The sequence below is a fragment of the Equus przewalskii genome, chromosome 9 (assembly GCF_037783145.1).
Source record: "Equus przewalskii isolate Varuska chromosome 9, EquPr2, whole genome shotgun sequence".
NCBI classification, from domain to species: domain Eukaryota; kingdom Metazoa; phylum Chordata; class Mammalia; order Perissodactyla; family Equidae; genus Equus; species Equus przewalskii.
Window position 1 is genome coordinate 32,836,864 of NC_091839.1, and position 14,481 is coordinate 32,851,344.

Here is a 14,481-nt window from a genome sequence, read left to right on the forward strand (position 1 = left end):
CATGGAAAATATTTTCCTTTTTTCATATGTGGAATATATATCAATTACTCAATGATCCCTCTCTAGTTACTTTCCACCTCTACAATTCTACAATAAGAAGGGAAAAATTATTGTTTGAGATAACAAGAAGACTAAAGAATATGAACAATTTTTCTACTCTTAGATCCACTGGTAGGCTAATACCAACCCATATGAACAAAATCCAAATTAAAGAGAATAGCCCATAATATCCTAACCTTATGCTATTTAAAATCTATCCCACAGAAATTTCATGGCAGACAGATCCTGACACAATACTCAAACAAAACAATGCAATTAAAATATGCCAAATATTACCAGTGGATCCAAATGTGGCACTGCACAAAGGAGCACAAGGTATTAGTTTGTCGTTTATCAAATCAAGGGGGACCAGGTGAAGTAAATGGCACTCTTGGGACAGAAGAATTATGTTCTCAGAGTGACACAACACTGCAAACCTCAAAAGTTCATCAAAACTTCTTAAGATGAAAAAAAAAATGTTTACCTTACTAGCCAGATTTACGGCTAAATCAGTTTTCTTTAACCAACTTGTCTACCACACAAAATAATGAGTCAACCTACATTTATCATCACTAACAAAGCAGAAAAGAAAAGCTGTGGGCAAATGTATGGTATTTTCTTTGGTAAATCTTCCTCAAACAAGCAAAGGAGGTGACAAAAAGAACAGTAGGAAAAGCAAAGGAGGTGACAAAAAGAACAGCAGGAAAAGCAAAGGAGGTGACAGAACAGCAGGCTGTGGAATTCAAATTAAAGTAATTCATAATTATAAGGCTGAAACAATCAAGAGCTCAACTGATGAAGATACAATAAACACTTAAGACAGACATATTCTTAAAATTTTTCAAAGCTCTCTGGGAATAAAGATTTGACAGTCTCCCTAAATATTTAATTCTACAAATGACAATCTATATTTAATTCTACAACTGGCAGAAGTTTGGAAAAAAAATCTTCCTTTTGTTTAATCAAATATGCTTCCCACTTACAGTCTTTTGGGAAACAGAAAACATATCCCTTGTATTTCATTTACTTTAGAGCAAAGGTTAAAAAGCTCTTATTGTTAAAGAATTCCAACTCCACAAGAGCTGACAGATCTTATTTCTATAACATTTCTCTCTTTCTCTAATCTGTCTCAAATTATCCACCATTATTTGAGATATAGTAATCAAAACAGTACTGATGCAAGGATGGTCTAATTGTGGCACACACACTCTGTGAATTAATAAAGGCCTGTTACAACAGAAGGTTCCAACTGTAGATTCATACGAGCCTTGTGGTCAACTATGCTAACTTTTGTCATTCTTATTCCAGGTGATGTTCCCCCTATGCTTTGTTTATTTTCAGCAATAACAATTAATAAGGATGGTTAAAAGGCAAGGGCAATTCAAAGACTAATAAACTGTATGCTTTGTAGCATTATATATTTTTTACATACATAAATAAATAAATCCCACCGTATTGTCAAGAAAAATCTGTTCATAAGAGTAAATGCTCAATATTTAAAATATGAAAATTCTACAACTGAATATTCGCACACGCTAAACATTTAAAACTTCAGTAAACTAAATATATTTTGGTATTTATTCTCCTACCATGTACTTCTGAGATTTTTCTACTAATCCTTGCCGGTACACCTCAACAATGTTTATTATGTTCACAACTGCACTTTTAAAATGTGTGCTTTGTTTTCATAGAAAACATTATATTTAAAAAAAAAATCAACCTTTTGTTTTCTTTCTTTGGGCTTCTTTTTCTTTGGTGATATTGGTCCATCTTTTTCTTCATTCACTTTTTTCCTTTCTTTTTTAATCTGTTTTTGCTTCTGTTTTTCAGATTCTTCTTCTTCATCTGAACTGCTTTCTGCTTTCTTGGTTTTATACTTAGGAATTTTCTTTGGTGGCTGCAGGTTAATTCCTGCATCTGCTGTCCAGTCAGAATAATCACTGGAGTAGTCGCTAGAAGGAAAAAATGCATTTAAAAAATACACACATGAGATATACTTCAAGACTTTGTTTTATGAAAAATGTAAAGAAAGATCATAAATAAAGAAGAATGACAGAATAGTATATACTAAACGAACTAAAAATACTTTCCTCTCAACTCATCTTCTAGTTTCTTAAACTTCTGTAGGCTTACCTTACTTAAATATCTCAAAAAAAAAATTAAGATAAATAAGGCCATAGCTTTAATTGAAACAAATTTAAGGGCCTTCTATGATTTTAACAAAAATATTGATTTCTGAGAGCTACAAATGTTCAAAATATTGTGGGGCATACAAAAATGAGCAGAGGGTCACAGTCACCTTCCTCAAGTCGAGAGCAGAAAGATAGCTGGCCCCAGACAGCACAGGAGGCACCAAAATTGAGGAGGAGGTGGCAAAGGGGATTCCTTTTTTGAAGGGAGGTGGGAGCTCTTGACAGAGGGAACTCCCACAGAAGAGCACTGGTGCCCTCCTGGTAGCTGGATATTGTACTGGCAGGGTCAGAAGTGTTCCTGTCCAGTAGGAAGGTTGTGCTTTAAAATTTAGTTAGCCTCTCCATACACCTTAGGTATATCCTATGCTTCAGAGCATGCCATGATTCAGAAAAATACAGGCCTTGGTATTTTATGTATCACTACAATCATGTTTACCATTTCTTTTCAGTTTACTTTCAACAGACCTAAGTTTTACTGAACTAACATTGTTGTAAAATAAAGAATCCAGTTATTCTATTTTGTTTTAATTTTAGTACTAGAGAATATTACTTGATTTTGTACAGTTTTAAAAACATTACTGCCTTAAAGAAATCCAAATTATACTATGTTAAAAATCAATAATTTGTGTGCCTAGATTAAGCGATCTACGACCCCATTCCTCTAAAAACACTGCTGATAACTCTAACACTGAAAGGACAGATTTTTCTGGAGTTTTATTCCACTACCACCACCTCTTCCCCCGGCTCAAATGTCTTCTAGAGTAAAGGTATTCACCTATAGGCCCCCAAGAATAATCATGACAGATAAGAATCAAATAATTAAGTTGTTTTCCAGTATAATTTCATGACTTCATTTTAAAATTTAAAGTGATTTTAAAGAACGTAAATAAAAGACATTTTCAGACATTATTCTGGCTGCATGGAAATGCATCTGCAAAGCAAACATCTATCTAAGAACAGGCTGTCCTCAACTTATGAGCATTTATTCACACTAACCCCAGCCACGGTCACTGTAAATGGTACCTGCCAAATACTCAGAGCTGCTACTCTCTGGAGCACTCAGCTCTTACAGAAAGTCTTCTGCTGCCAGCATATACCTAACTACAAACCCCAGAGCCCATGTTCTTTACAATAACCCTCATCTGCTAAAGCCACCACTGCTCTTTCAATTCAAGAACCTCTATGTTGTTTCATGGTTTGTGATAGTCTATTTCCCTTGCTGAGCTGAAAGAAAGTGAGTTTTTCTCTCACTGCCCTGTTTCAAATACAGACAACTACCAGACATAACCATGGGTACTGGCAGATCATTACTGGGAGTCACTGTTGTGGGAATAGTAAAGCCCTTGATTCTAATACTGATATAAAAGGAATTTTTATAGCCTCCACCTCTTGGTTTCTTTGGCAATTTTAAGAGCTACTGCTGCCGAAAATAAGTGTAAAGGACTAAACATAATTCCCATTCTCAAAGGCTACACTCCTTCTTGCTACTAAGACCTTACAAGGTCAGCCAAGGCCATCAGCTTTATCACAATGTGAATCACCAGCATAAAGAGGGGAAAGAATCCTCACTGACATGGTCAAATAGGGTGAAGTAACAAGAAAAAAGAAAGCTTATTCTCAGTGCTAGAAGAAAACATTATTAGCATTCAACAAATCCCACTACATAAGATAGTTAATTCTATAAGATTTCATTACTTTTATAACTTAATGCTCAAATATTTCTAAAAACCAGTAATGAAACTAGTTTGTGGTTCAGTATTACGAAAAATAGCATTCAGAAGATAAAACATCAACTAAGAAAGTTAAAAGCATCATTTTGTAGATCTAGTTGCAATACCCCCAATTTTTTTTCTACTAGAGAAAACATGTCAGAAAGAAAATCTCTTAAATTTTGGAAACTACAGAAAAATCTCTGAAGAGGAACCAACTTTAATCCCAAAGAGACTTTTAAATATGTTGCTGGTAAAAAAAGAATCTTCAGCTTTCTAAAGGTTCTATAGTATGTTTGGAAAGAGAAAAAATACATGAAATTACCTAGAACTGCCATCACTGTGCCACGCTCTCTCTTCCTCTTCAGATGTTCCGCCACTGACAGCAACAACTTCACCTTCCTAAAAGACGTTAAATACATATTTTATTGCGTAATTTTACAAAACAACAATATGTAACTGTAGAAAATATCACTGATAATCTAATATAGCCATGCAGCACTAACAGTGGAAATATGTTCTGAGAAATGTGTCTTTAGACGATTTCGTTGTTACGAAAACATCAGAGTATACTTACACAAACCTAGATGGTATAGCCTACAAATACACTTAGACTATCTGGTAGTAATCTTATGGGACCACTATAGTATGTATATGCAGTCCATTGCTGACCAAAACATCATTCCGTGGTGCATGACTACAGTACCAATCATATTAGGATATTTAAGTTAAAACCTCATTTAAATTAGTTGGAAAAGATCTTATATTTTTACGCAAAAAACTAAGTGTATTTAATAATTATTAAATGTATCCAAATTATTAAACGTATCCAAAGATATAATACTTATTAATATTGGATCCAGAGCAATCTCTTGGATGATTAACATATTTTGTTGTTTCCCCCTACACCCCCAGCCTCAAAACATATATTCTACATTGAATGATATCAAATTTCATAGTTAACATTTGAAATTAATTCTTAATTCTTGGGTCTTTTTTAAAATTTAAGCTTTCTTGATATTTCTACAGATGCTTTGACAAGCTTAAAATTAGGAACTTTTATGGTTTATTATTACTATATCAAAACAGCTTTATCATACAGAAAAAGAATATTCCAACTCTGGTAATATTTTATCCAAATGGTAGAATATTAAAAGCTACCCAAACACTCTGTTTCTCTTTAGTAAATATTCTCTAGTCAAAGTAGGATATTCCTGTGAAGCCATTTTCTTCATTAAAATTGGGGTTTTTGGGGTCACAAAATCTTATATAACTTCTCCCTTGCTCAAATAAACTTCATGCTCAATAAAAATAGCAGCTCACATTAATTAAGCTCTTACTGTATGTCAGAAACTATTTTAAGCACTTTATATATATATCACTCCATTTCACCTGGACAAAAGACTGCTGGTGGTAAGGAGCAAATAAAGAAAAGAAACCAAAGCTTAAGACCGTTAAGAAACTTGCCCAAGGCAGTACAATTAATAAGCAACTAAGCCTGATGTGAACTCAGGACGTTTTACCCCAAAACTTAGACCACTCTCCAAAAGAATGGTTCAGTGTTATTACTTGCTGGGCACATTCAGATCATTTCCTTTACTGATTAAATAAAATAGTATATTTTGAAAGAAAAGTTTTCCTTTTATGATGGCTTATTAATGAAGAATGTGTATTATATAAATTTTCCAGAGTTTTGAAAACTAAGCAAATATAAAAAGATCAAAATTCAATAGGTTTTATTTAACCAAATTTAATCTGTGAATATAAGTGAAAAAAATCTAAACAAATGATCTGATTATTCTCACCCTTAGTATACTACTTTGTTAAAGAAGAAAAGAAACATACTCCCACATTCTAAACACAAAATAAAGACGAACTACATGGAAGTACAAAATACTTGAACCAAGGAAAACCAAGATTCTTTCCATGAATTAATATAGTGTGCCCAAGGTGATAGTCTGTTCTCAACATATCCCTCTAGAAATTTATTCAATTGCTCTACAACAATGTTAAACCATAAACAAATTAGTTTTGAAGACAAATGATGGATTTAGTAAATTTTTCTTATGTAACAGATATACCTGGAAATGTATGTTTCTAATAAGGCAAATCATATTTAAAATATTTTATAGAAATTTACTATTAAAAGAATCATACTGTACATCTTCAAAAATAAACATTTTATTTATTTATTTATTTTTTGGTTGAGGAAGATTAGCCCTGAGCTAACATCTGCTGCCAATCTTCCTCGTTTTTTTGCTGAGGACGATTGGCCCTGAACTAACATCCATGCCCATCTTCCTCTATTTTATATGTGGATGCACGTGACAGCATGGCTTGATAAGTGATACAAAGGTCTGCATCTGGGATCTGAACCCACAAATGCCAGGCTGCCAAAGCACAGAGCGTGAGCTTAGCACTATGCCACCAGGCCAGCCCCAAGAAACATTTTATAAGGCAAATAATTAGCCCACACATATTTTATGTTTTGTGTGTATACTGAAATTGTCATGTATCAAATTTATGTAATTATTGCTAATTACATAATTTGATCTTTTTACCAGATTGGACATATCATTTTGACCTGGCCATACTAGGACCTAAAGCCACTGCAGACTAACTTAAAAACTGTAGTTAGAAGGGGCCGGCCTCATGGCCTAGTGATTAAGTTCACATGCTCTGCTTCAGCGGCCCAGGGTTTCACCCGTTTGGATCCTGGGCACGGACCTATCACTGCTCATTAAGCCATGTTGAGGCAGCGTCCCACATAGCACAACTAGGACCTACAACGAGAATGCACAACTAGGTACTGGGGGGCTTTGGGGAGGAGAAGAAGAAGAAGAAAAGACTGGCAATAGATGTTAGCTCAGGGCCAATCTTTAAAAAAAAATAAATTGTGGTTAGAATACTCTTCAGTTTGAGTTAATACTGCCCTGTCCATAGAGAATATACTCAGAGAATTCCCATATATGTCTAACATTGCAAAGCACAACACGGGTTCAAAAATGTACAGCTGTCAATATCTAAGATCATAGTGATTGACCCGGGGGGTGGGGGGGCGCGACAGGTAGAGTGGGGGAAGGGAAGGGAGATGGTTCTAAGTGCTCAATAAGATTATTTGTGATTGCAAATTGATTGCCTTGTTGAAAAAATATATAATTTAGTAGGACAATGATATTTATGGAAATAATTATACATAAGGAATATTTTAAAAATTACACTGAGAAAGCTATAAACTGGTACAGAGATTAAAAACTAATCCAAAGTGCCAAATGCCTATTGATTAGTTACTACAGTTAAAGACTAGAGCTTCATGGTACCATTTAAAAACTTTGGCTTTAGAGTAAAAGGAACCTGTGTTTAATCCCTGCTTTACCATTTAATAGGTAAATGTGTAATCTAAATGTCTTTGAACCTCAGATCCCTCATAAACAAAATGGGAAAATGGGAATAATTAATTCATATGCATTTGTTTTGTGCATTTGATATTACGAATATGTGTGCCATGCCTGGAACATACATAGTAGGTCTCTGGTAAATGGAAGCTATCACTCTCATTTATGTAAGACCCGGAAATACCATGTTTGAGCTACATCTATAAAAGATCAATTAATGTGAAGAATGAAACTCATATTAAAAAATAAATAAAAAGGGAAACAAATTTATGAATGTGCTGAGATCTTACATCTGAAGAACTAGTGCCATTTTCTATTTCTTCCGAAGGTCTAGGAGTCTCTTCCAATGCAGATCTCGTACGATAATTGTGTTGATTCGCTTGCTGCTTTTTAGATTCTCCAAGATCGAGGAAATGCTCATGAGCATGATTCTGGAAAAAAAGTACATTAAGTTTATTTATAGTATGCTTAAAGAGCATGCTTTTTACTGCAAAAGTTGTATATTTTTTAATTATAAAAAAATTCATTCATACTTAAGATACCACATAAGCGGACTAGAGATTACAGTAGCAGCTCCAAATATTTTTAAATTACATCAAGTTGAATGACAGATTTGTGACGATCTGTTGAAATTTACTTACTGATTGATAAGTTATAAAAACTCTTTTTTTCCCCTAAATGACACAGATTTAAGGATTCATATTAACAGACTAAGCCTAACATTGAACTCTCCTGTACCCACACTAAACCCATATAACAGATACAAGAAAGAGGACCATGGGCTGTGACGCATTTGTAATAGGCAGAGGCAAACTGGAATCCAAAACAGTGATCACAAAACTACCTTGCCACTATGAGGCTAGGATACCAGATAGCTGGCTATCTCTTCTGCTGCAGACAAATGTGGGAGAAGTCTTCCACAGCAGATGAGAACACAACTAACAATCACCAATAAAAATCGATAAAGTTCAACACGCTGACAGATGAACAAACTCAACAAATACAAGAATTTACACTTGAAAAAAACCAAACTGGGGAATATAAAAAATAAAGGGAAAATAATAAAGATTACCTTCAAAAAAAGAGTAAGATTGACATCAGACTTGCACATACAATATATCATACAATAAGAAAAAGGAGCACTATCTTTAAAGTGTTGACAGAAAATAGCTTTGAACTTATAACTATATCTTCGTTCCTTTGAACCTACAATTAAATCTTCACTTTTTTTTCCTTATTATTAACCTTTGCTTTGATGGGTCTCAAAATTCTTTGACAGATTTTTGGTGAAGTTGTTTCCATTAAAAAGTACCGATTTAAAAATTAATTAACTTTAAAACTGCTTCACACAGAAAAAACAAACGGTCCACAAACCATTCCCCTTTCCTTCAAGGGTTTACAAAGCATTATCATTAAACAGTCTTTTACTATTAAACTTAAATGGCCAAGTGAGATAAACGGCTCTGAGATTGTTCTTCCACCAATGATTAAGATGAGGTGGCAGGTAACAGGGACAATAATCACTTAGTCACCCCCCCCCAAGATTTTACTTTTTTCCTTTTTCTCTCCAAAGCCCCCCAATACATAGTTGTAAATTCTGAGGTGTGGGTCCATCTAGTTGTGGCATGTGGGACGCTGCCCCAGCATGGCTTGATGAGCAGTGCCATGTCTGCGCCCAGCATTCGAACCAACGAAACACTGGGCCACCTGCAGCGGAGCACGAGAACCCAACCACTCAGCCACGGGGCCAGCCCCAATCACTTAGTCTTTTGAACTTTCTGGGCAGTCTTGGTGACCTTGCCAGCTCTACCAGCCTTCTTGTCCACTGTCTGTCTGTCCCATGCTGTCTCATGAACAACAAAATGAACCAGAGAAGAAGAGTAAAAGAAGCTCTCAACACACAGCTTGCTAGGAACCATATCAACAACGGCAGCATCACCAGATTTCAAGAGTTTAGGGCCATCTTCCAGCTTTGTCTCAGATCAAAAAATTTTCTCCTTTGGTTCAGCAAACTTGCAACCAGTGTGAGCTGTGTGACAATTCAGCATAGGTGCACAGCCAGCACTGATGTAGTCTGGATAACTGCATCATCACCTGAGCTGTGAAGCCCCCTGCTGCCATTGGTGGGTTATTTTTGCTCTCACCATCCACGTCGCCACGACGAGCATCTTTGCCAGACACATTTGTTACAGTGAAGCCCATACTGTCCCCAGGAAGAGCTTCATGGTGTAGTTCAACAGACTTTACTTGAGCTGTAATGGTAACTGGAGCAAAGGTAACCACCATGCTGGGCTTGAGAATACCAGTCTCTGCTTGGCCCACAGGGACCGTACCAATACCACCAATTTTGTGGACGTCCTAGAGGGGCAGGCACAAGGGCTTGTCAGTTGGTCAAGCTGGTGGCAGGATGCAAATCCAGAGCTTCAAGCAGCACAGTTCCACTGATTAATTACCATCTTTACATGTGACTTTCCATTCCTTGAACCAAGGCATGTTAGCACTTTGGTCCAGCATGTTGTCACCATTCCAACCAGAAATTAGCTACTGTGTCAGAATGTTCTCTTTGTTTCAGGTGTTCTCAAATCTCACTATAATGCTTAGCTGAGGTTTAAAAATTTTTATCTTATATTATTTTTTCCTTATTTATCCTGATTGACACAGAAGTAGTCAGAGGTTAATTCTAGCAATTTCTGGTGCATTACTTTTTTAACTCTTCCCTCCCTCTGTATATTTTCTCTTCTTCAAAGGCTCTTATTAAATAATGCTTATGCTACTACTACTAATTGTGCCCCCATATATATACATATTACATAAATATACATAAACCTATGTTTTTTACATTTCTCTTGTTCTCTCCAACATTTTATCTCTTGTTGATGCATTCTGGGAGAGTTCTTCAACTTGACTTTCCAGCTTACTAACTCATTTTCCAGTGTTATATATTCCTCTCTTCAACTCATCCATTGAGTTCTTTATTTCAATAACAATATCTTTCATCCCAGTATCTCTAACAGGATCCTCTCAAGAACTGCTTGTCGTTTCACCTTCTTTCCAATATCTCCTCATATCTCTCTAAGAAGGTGCTATTTTGCCTATTTGTTCTGTGCATCCCATTAGTTTCCCTGTGTCTATCATAAGTCCATTTGTGGTGTGGCTTTTTTTCCCCCATCACGCACTAGCTTCACAAGCATGTTGGGCGATAATACTACTTGGGGAAGGAGAGGAAGAAAAAGAGTAAAAATCTAGGTCTTGCTTTGCACTCCTAAAAAAGATTCTGGATGTGTAGCGAGAGACGGTATGTACCTCAAGACCTATAGTACTGCAACGTGAGTTCAACCATTCCCTGTTCCTCCATCTATCTCCACCCTTCAGTTTCTTCTCCATAACCAGAGTTGTCACTAGAATTCTTCCTTGCACTTAAGCCCTTCTCTTGTCAGGGCAGCCACTTGTCATAACCAAGTGAAATAAAAGACATTTTCATATACAAGGACACAAGATTTACTCCACACAGATTCTCTCTGAAAGGATTACTGAAGGGTTTCCTAATTTTTGAAAACTTTGGGAAATACGTAAATGTATAAAAAGGCAATAATGTTCAGCTATAATCTCACAAATTTTGAGTAATCCATTGTTAAGGATGCAATGTACCATGCTTCTTTCATTTAACATATTTACCTACTCAAATCCATTTCATTAAAAATTGCAATTTGTTCCATTTTGTATAGCTCTATCCACAATTTTATACAGAAGTACCTCCTTATCCACACTCGCTTTCCATGGTTTCAGTTATCCGTGGTCAACCATGCCTCGAAAATATTAAATAGAAAATCCCAGAAATAAACAATTCATAAGTTTTAAACCTCAAGCCATTCTGAGTAGTGTGACAATCTCACTCTGTCCACCCAGGGTGTGAATCATCCCTTTGTTCAGCCTATCCATGCTGCATACACAGTACCTGCTTTCAGTCACTTAATGAGCCATCTCGGTTATCAGATGGATGGTTGTGGTATCACAGTGCTTGTGTTCAAGTAACCTTTACTTTATTTAATAATGGCCCCAAAACATCAGAGCAGTGATGCTGGCAATTCAGATATGCCAGAGAGAAGCCGTAAAGCGCATCTTTTAAGTGAAAACGTAAAAGTTCTCAACTTAGTAAGGGAAAAAAAACTCACGTGAGGTTGCTAAAATCTGTCGTAACTTTTATTACAGCATATTGTTACAATTGTTCTATTTTATTATTAGCTATTGTTAATCTCTTCCTGTGCCTAATTTATAAATTAAACTTTATCATAAGGAAAAAGCATAGTATATACAGGGTGTGATAACTAACTGTGCTTTAAGGAATCCACTGGGGGTCTTGGAATGAATCCCGTGGCTAAGGGGGAACTACTGTATTTCTTTAGGATAAATTAAAAGTCAAAGGACATAAATATTTTTAATGCCTTAGTAAATAATGCAGTGGAAGAGAAAGCTGGTTGTCCACCAACATCTGTTCTCCCCCTCTTGCACAAAAATAAAATTTTCTTTGTTGGAGTTTCATATGATTAAACTTTGGCCAATGAGACATATGACACAATGTTGCAGAGCAACTTTGAAGAAGCTTCCTGAGGAAAAGCATTTGTGCCCTCTGTATCTTCCTCATTGACTTGATCCTCCACTCTGCAGCCTTAAGTGAAGATGCTGATATCTTGAGGTATTAGGTAAAATTCAACACACGAGAGGATCAGAAAAACGAAAGAGTTTCAGTTTTCAATACTGAGGGCATCATACCAGGCCTGGACAACCTACTCAGGCTTTTACATCAGAAATATATTTCCACCTTGTTTAAGCCACTTTAATTTGGGGACCAAATCTACTGCCAAAAGTCAACTTTATAACCACTTTCTAAACATTTTTTGTATTAATATATACTTTCCTCTATTATAAGAAGAAAAAAAACTATAACTGAGATGAAAGATGGCATCTCATAATTTGTACATCTGCTATTATCAACGTTAATAACCTAATAAGTGTGATTTCAAACCTTTCTCCATTCACATAAAATCTGAAAAGCAAAGGTGAGGTCATATTATAAACATTATCATTTTAACTTACTTTTTCACTTAACAATAAACACATCATGAACATTTGTCTAATGCAATGGAGTGAGCTCTAGCTCACGGATTAAAAAAGCTGTATAACATTCCACAAGTACAGAGATGGCATGACATCCTACCTATCTTCCACCAATGAACACTCAAGTTATTCCAGTTTTTGCTCCCAAACTATAACTATCCGCATGGACACGCACACACACGCATACATACGTATAGACATTCACATGAGTACTTTTCTTTCTTAAAAAACAGTCTTCGAAGTATCACTACTGGATTAAAAGATAAGCACATCCTTTTAATTTTAACAGATATTATCATATGCCATCCATAAACGTGTAAGCAACACAAACTCTCACCATCATTACATGAGTTTATGTCCCCACATTCTTGGATTCTAAGCAAAGCATACAAAAAAGGGCATGCTTTCCAGTCACCATGAAAAAAAAACCAACTAACAGCAACAAAAAAACAAAAACAAAAGGTTATTTCAGATTATACTAACAAGAATTCTCTGTGGGGTCCTAACGATCCTAGGGTATGATATCCTTAGTATAGGAAAACATAAAATAGCAAAGGACTACTTGAGTCCTTTAAAGAATCACAAAACTTAAGAGAGCTCTAGAAAAGGATATTAATTTAGAAGGTTTAAGGAACTAAAATAAAAATGAAGGAGCATAAGGCTGGGTCAAGAGACCGATTATCTTTTCTTTGTTTAAATCACTGCTTAGGTGGTGACTTGTAACTGAAAAGAATTCCACATACATTTCCTCAATTTCAGATTCTAAGGCTCTGAAGCTTTCAAGCTAAGATGATTAAAAAAAAAAAAAAAGGGAATGGAAGAGTGAATAATTGTGATTCCTTGATACTCAGGTACACAACATGTAACTCTCCAGATTAGGGCATGAGCAACTGAAATTCACTAGATCCAGAAGTTTTTCCAGAAGAGGATGACAGAGAAACCAAGAGGGCAAACTGAGAGACAATTTACCTTTTTTAATGGAGAAAATAAAAATTGTTATTTATAGCAGCATAGCTGACTTGAATATCTGCAATAAGAAACAGGTGCAAAACAGGAAAAAAAAGAAAAATGCATAGGACAACAAACCAAAAGCAAAACTGTTTTAAAGTGTGCAACCAATGGCAGAACTAAAAAAAGATCTTGCTTAGGCTCATGATATCATTTGTTAGATTTGATGGGCATATAATAATTGGCATTTGAGTAAAAGGTATGCTAGAAGGTAGGAAACGTAGAATTAAAATTTTTAAATGGTAAACACAATAGATAATTCAAAGAGATACTGAAAAATTAACTATATTAATTTTATTTCATTAATATCCTGTTTATGATGTTACCATTTTTAATTAAAAAAGGGCCTTAAAATGGTCATTATATTTATGAAGCAATTATTAAACATCAAATTAACTACTATTTACCTTTGAGACACTGGGTATTTTATTTTCTTTTGGAACAGTGAAATGTTTTCTTTTCTCTTCTGACCTATAGGTCTTTATTTCTTCTTCTCCCTTCGCAGTTCTCCATTCTTCTTGCCTACTGAAAGAGAATTAAAAGCCATATATACATGTTAATCTAGAATTTTTACAAATGACTTCTCCCTAAAAGGAATGTCACGTGTCAGAGAAGGAATGCTACTCCTGGTGTTTTCTTTTCAGACAGAGGTACACGATAAAGATTTCTGAGTCTGAGCTCACAACTTCGGCATTACATGACTGGAATACTGGAAAGGCAGACTCTATCTACCTGAAGTTCATACTACTGTTTCTGCTGTAGTCTTTTGGCAAATCATGTATTAGGTTCATGGGAACATGGTTATTCCTAAGGTAACTGCTCCAAGGGTTAGAAATTGGGTTTATTTATTTTTTTAAAATTATGTCAGTGTAGGGCTTATGCTGTCTGTGATAATCTTGTGTACCATATAGATAGCTGGAATCTTTAAGAAACAAAAAAAGAGGGAGAACAGAACTTCGAGGTTGAACTAGTATAACTCCTAATGCTCTGAAAGAACTACATTCTCTCCAGTGAAAGGTAGGT

General features: G+C 35.4%; 1 protein-coding gene and 1 pseudogene across 10 annotated transcripts in view; both read right to left on the bottom strand.

Annotated features, from left to right (window-relative positions):
- Positions 1-14,481, bottom strand: part of PHIP (pleckstrin homology domain interacting protein) — a 127,073-nt gene that overhangs the window by 36,289 nt on the left and 76,303 nt on the right. For 6 of the 10 annotated variants that reach the window (XM_070558999.1, XM_070559001.1, XM_008523870.2 and 3 more), the window contains 4 exons: positions 13,866-13,983; positions 7,626-7,766; positions 4,266-4,342; positions 1,760-1,991 (listed from right to left, as the gene is read on the bottom strand). In XM_070558999.1, the coding sequence (XP_070415100.1) occupies positions 1,760-1,991; positions 4,266-4,342; positions 7,626-7,766; positions 13,866-13,983 (568 nt within the window). The remainder of the gene's footprint in view (positions 1-1,759; positions 1,992-4,265; positions 4,343-7,625; positions 7,767-13,865; positions 13,984-14,481) is intronic. The other 4 variants (XM_070559000.1, XM_070559004.1, XM_070558998.1 and 1 more) reach the window with 1 other exon arrangement.
- LOC139073674 (elongation factor 1-alpha 1 pseudogene) lies at positions 8,962-10,526 on the bottom strand (annotated as a pseudogene).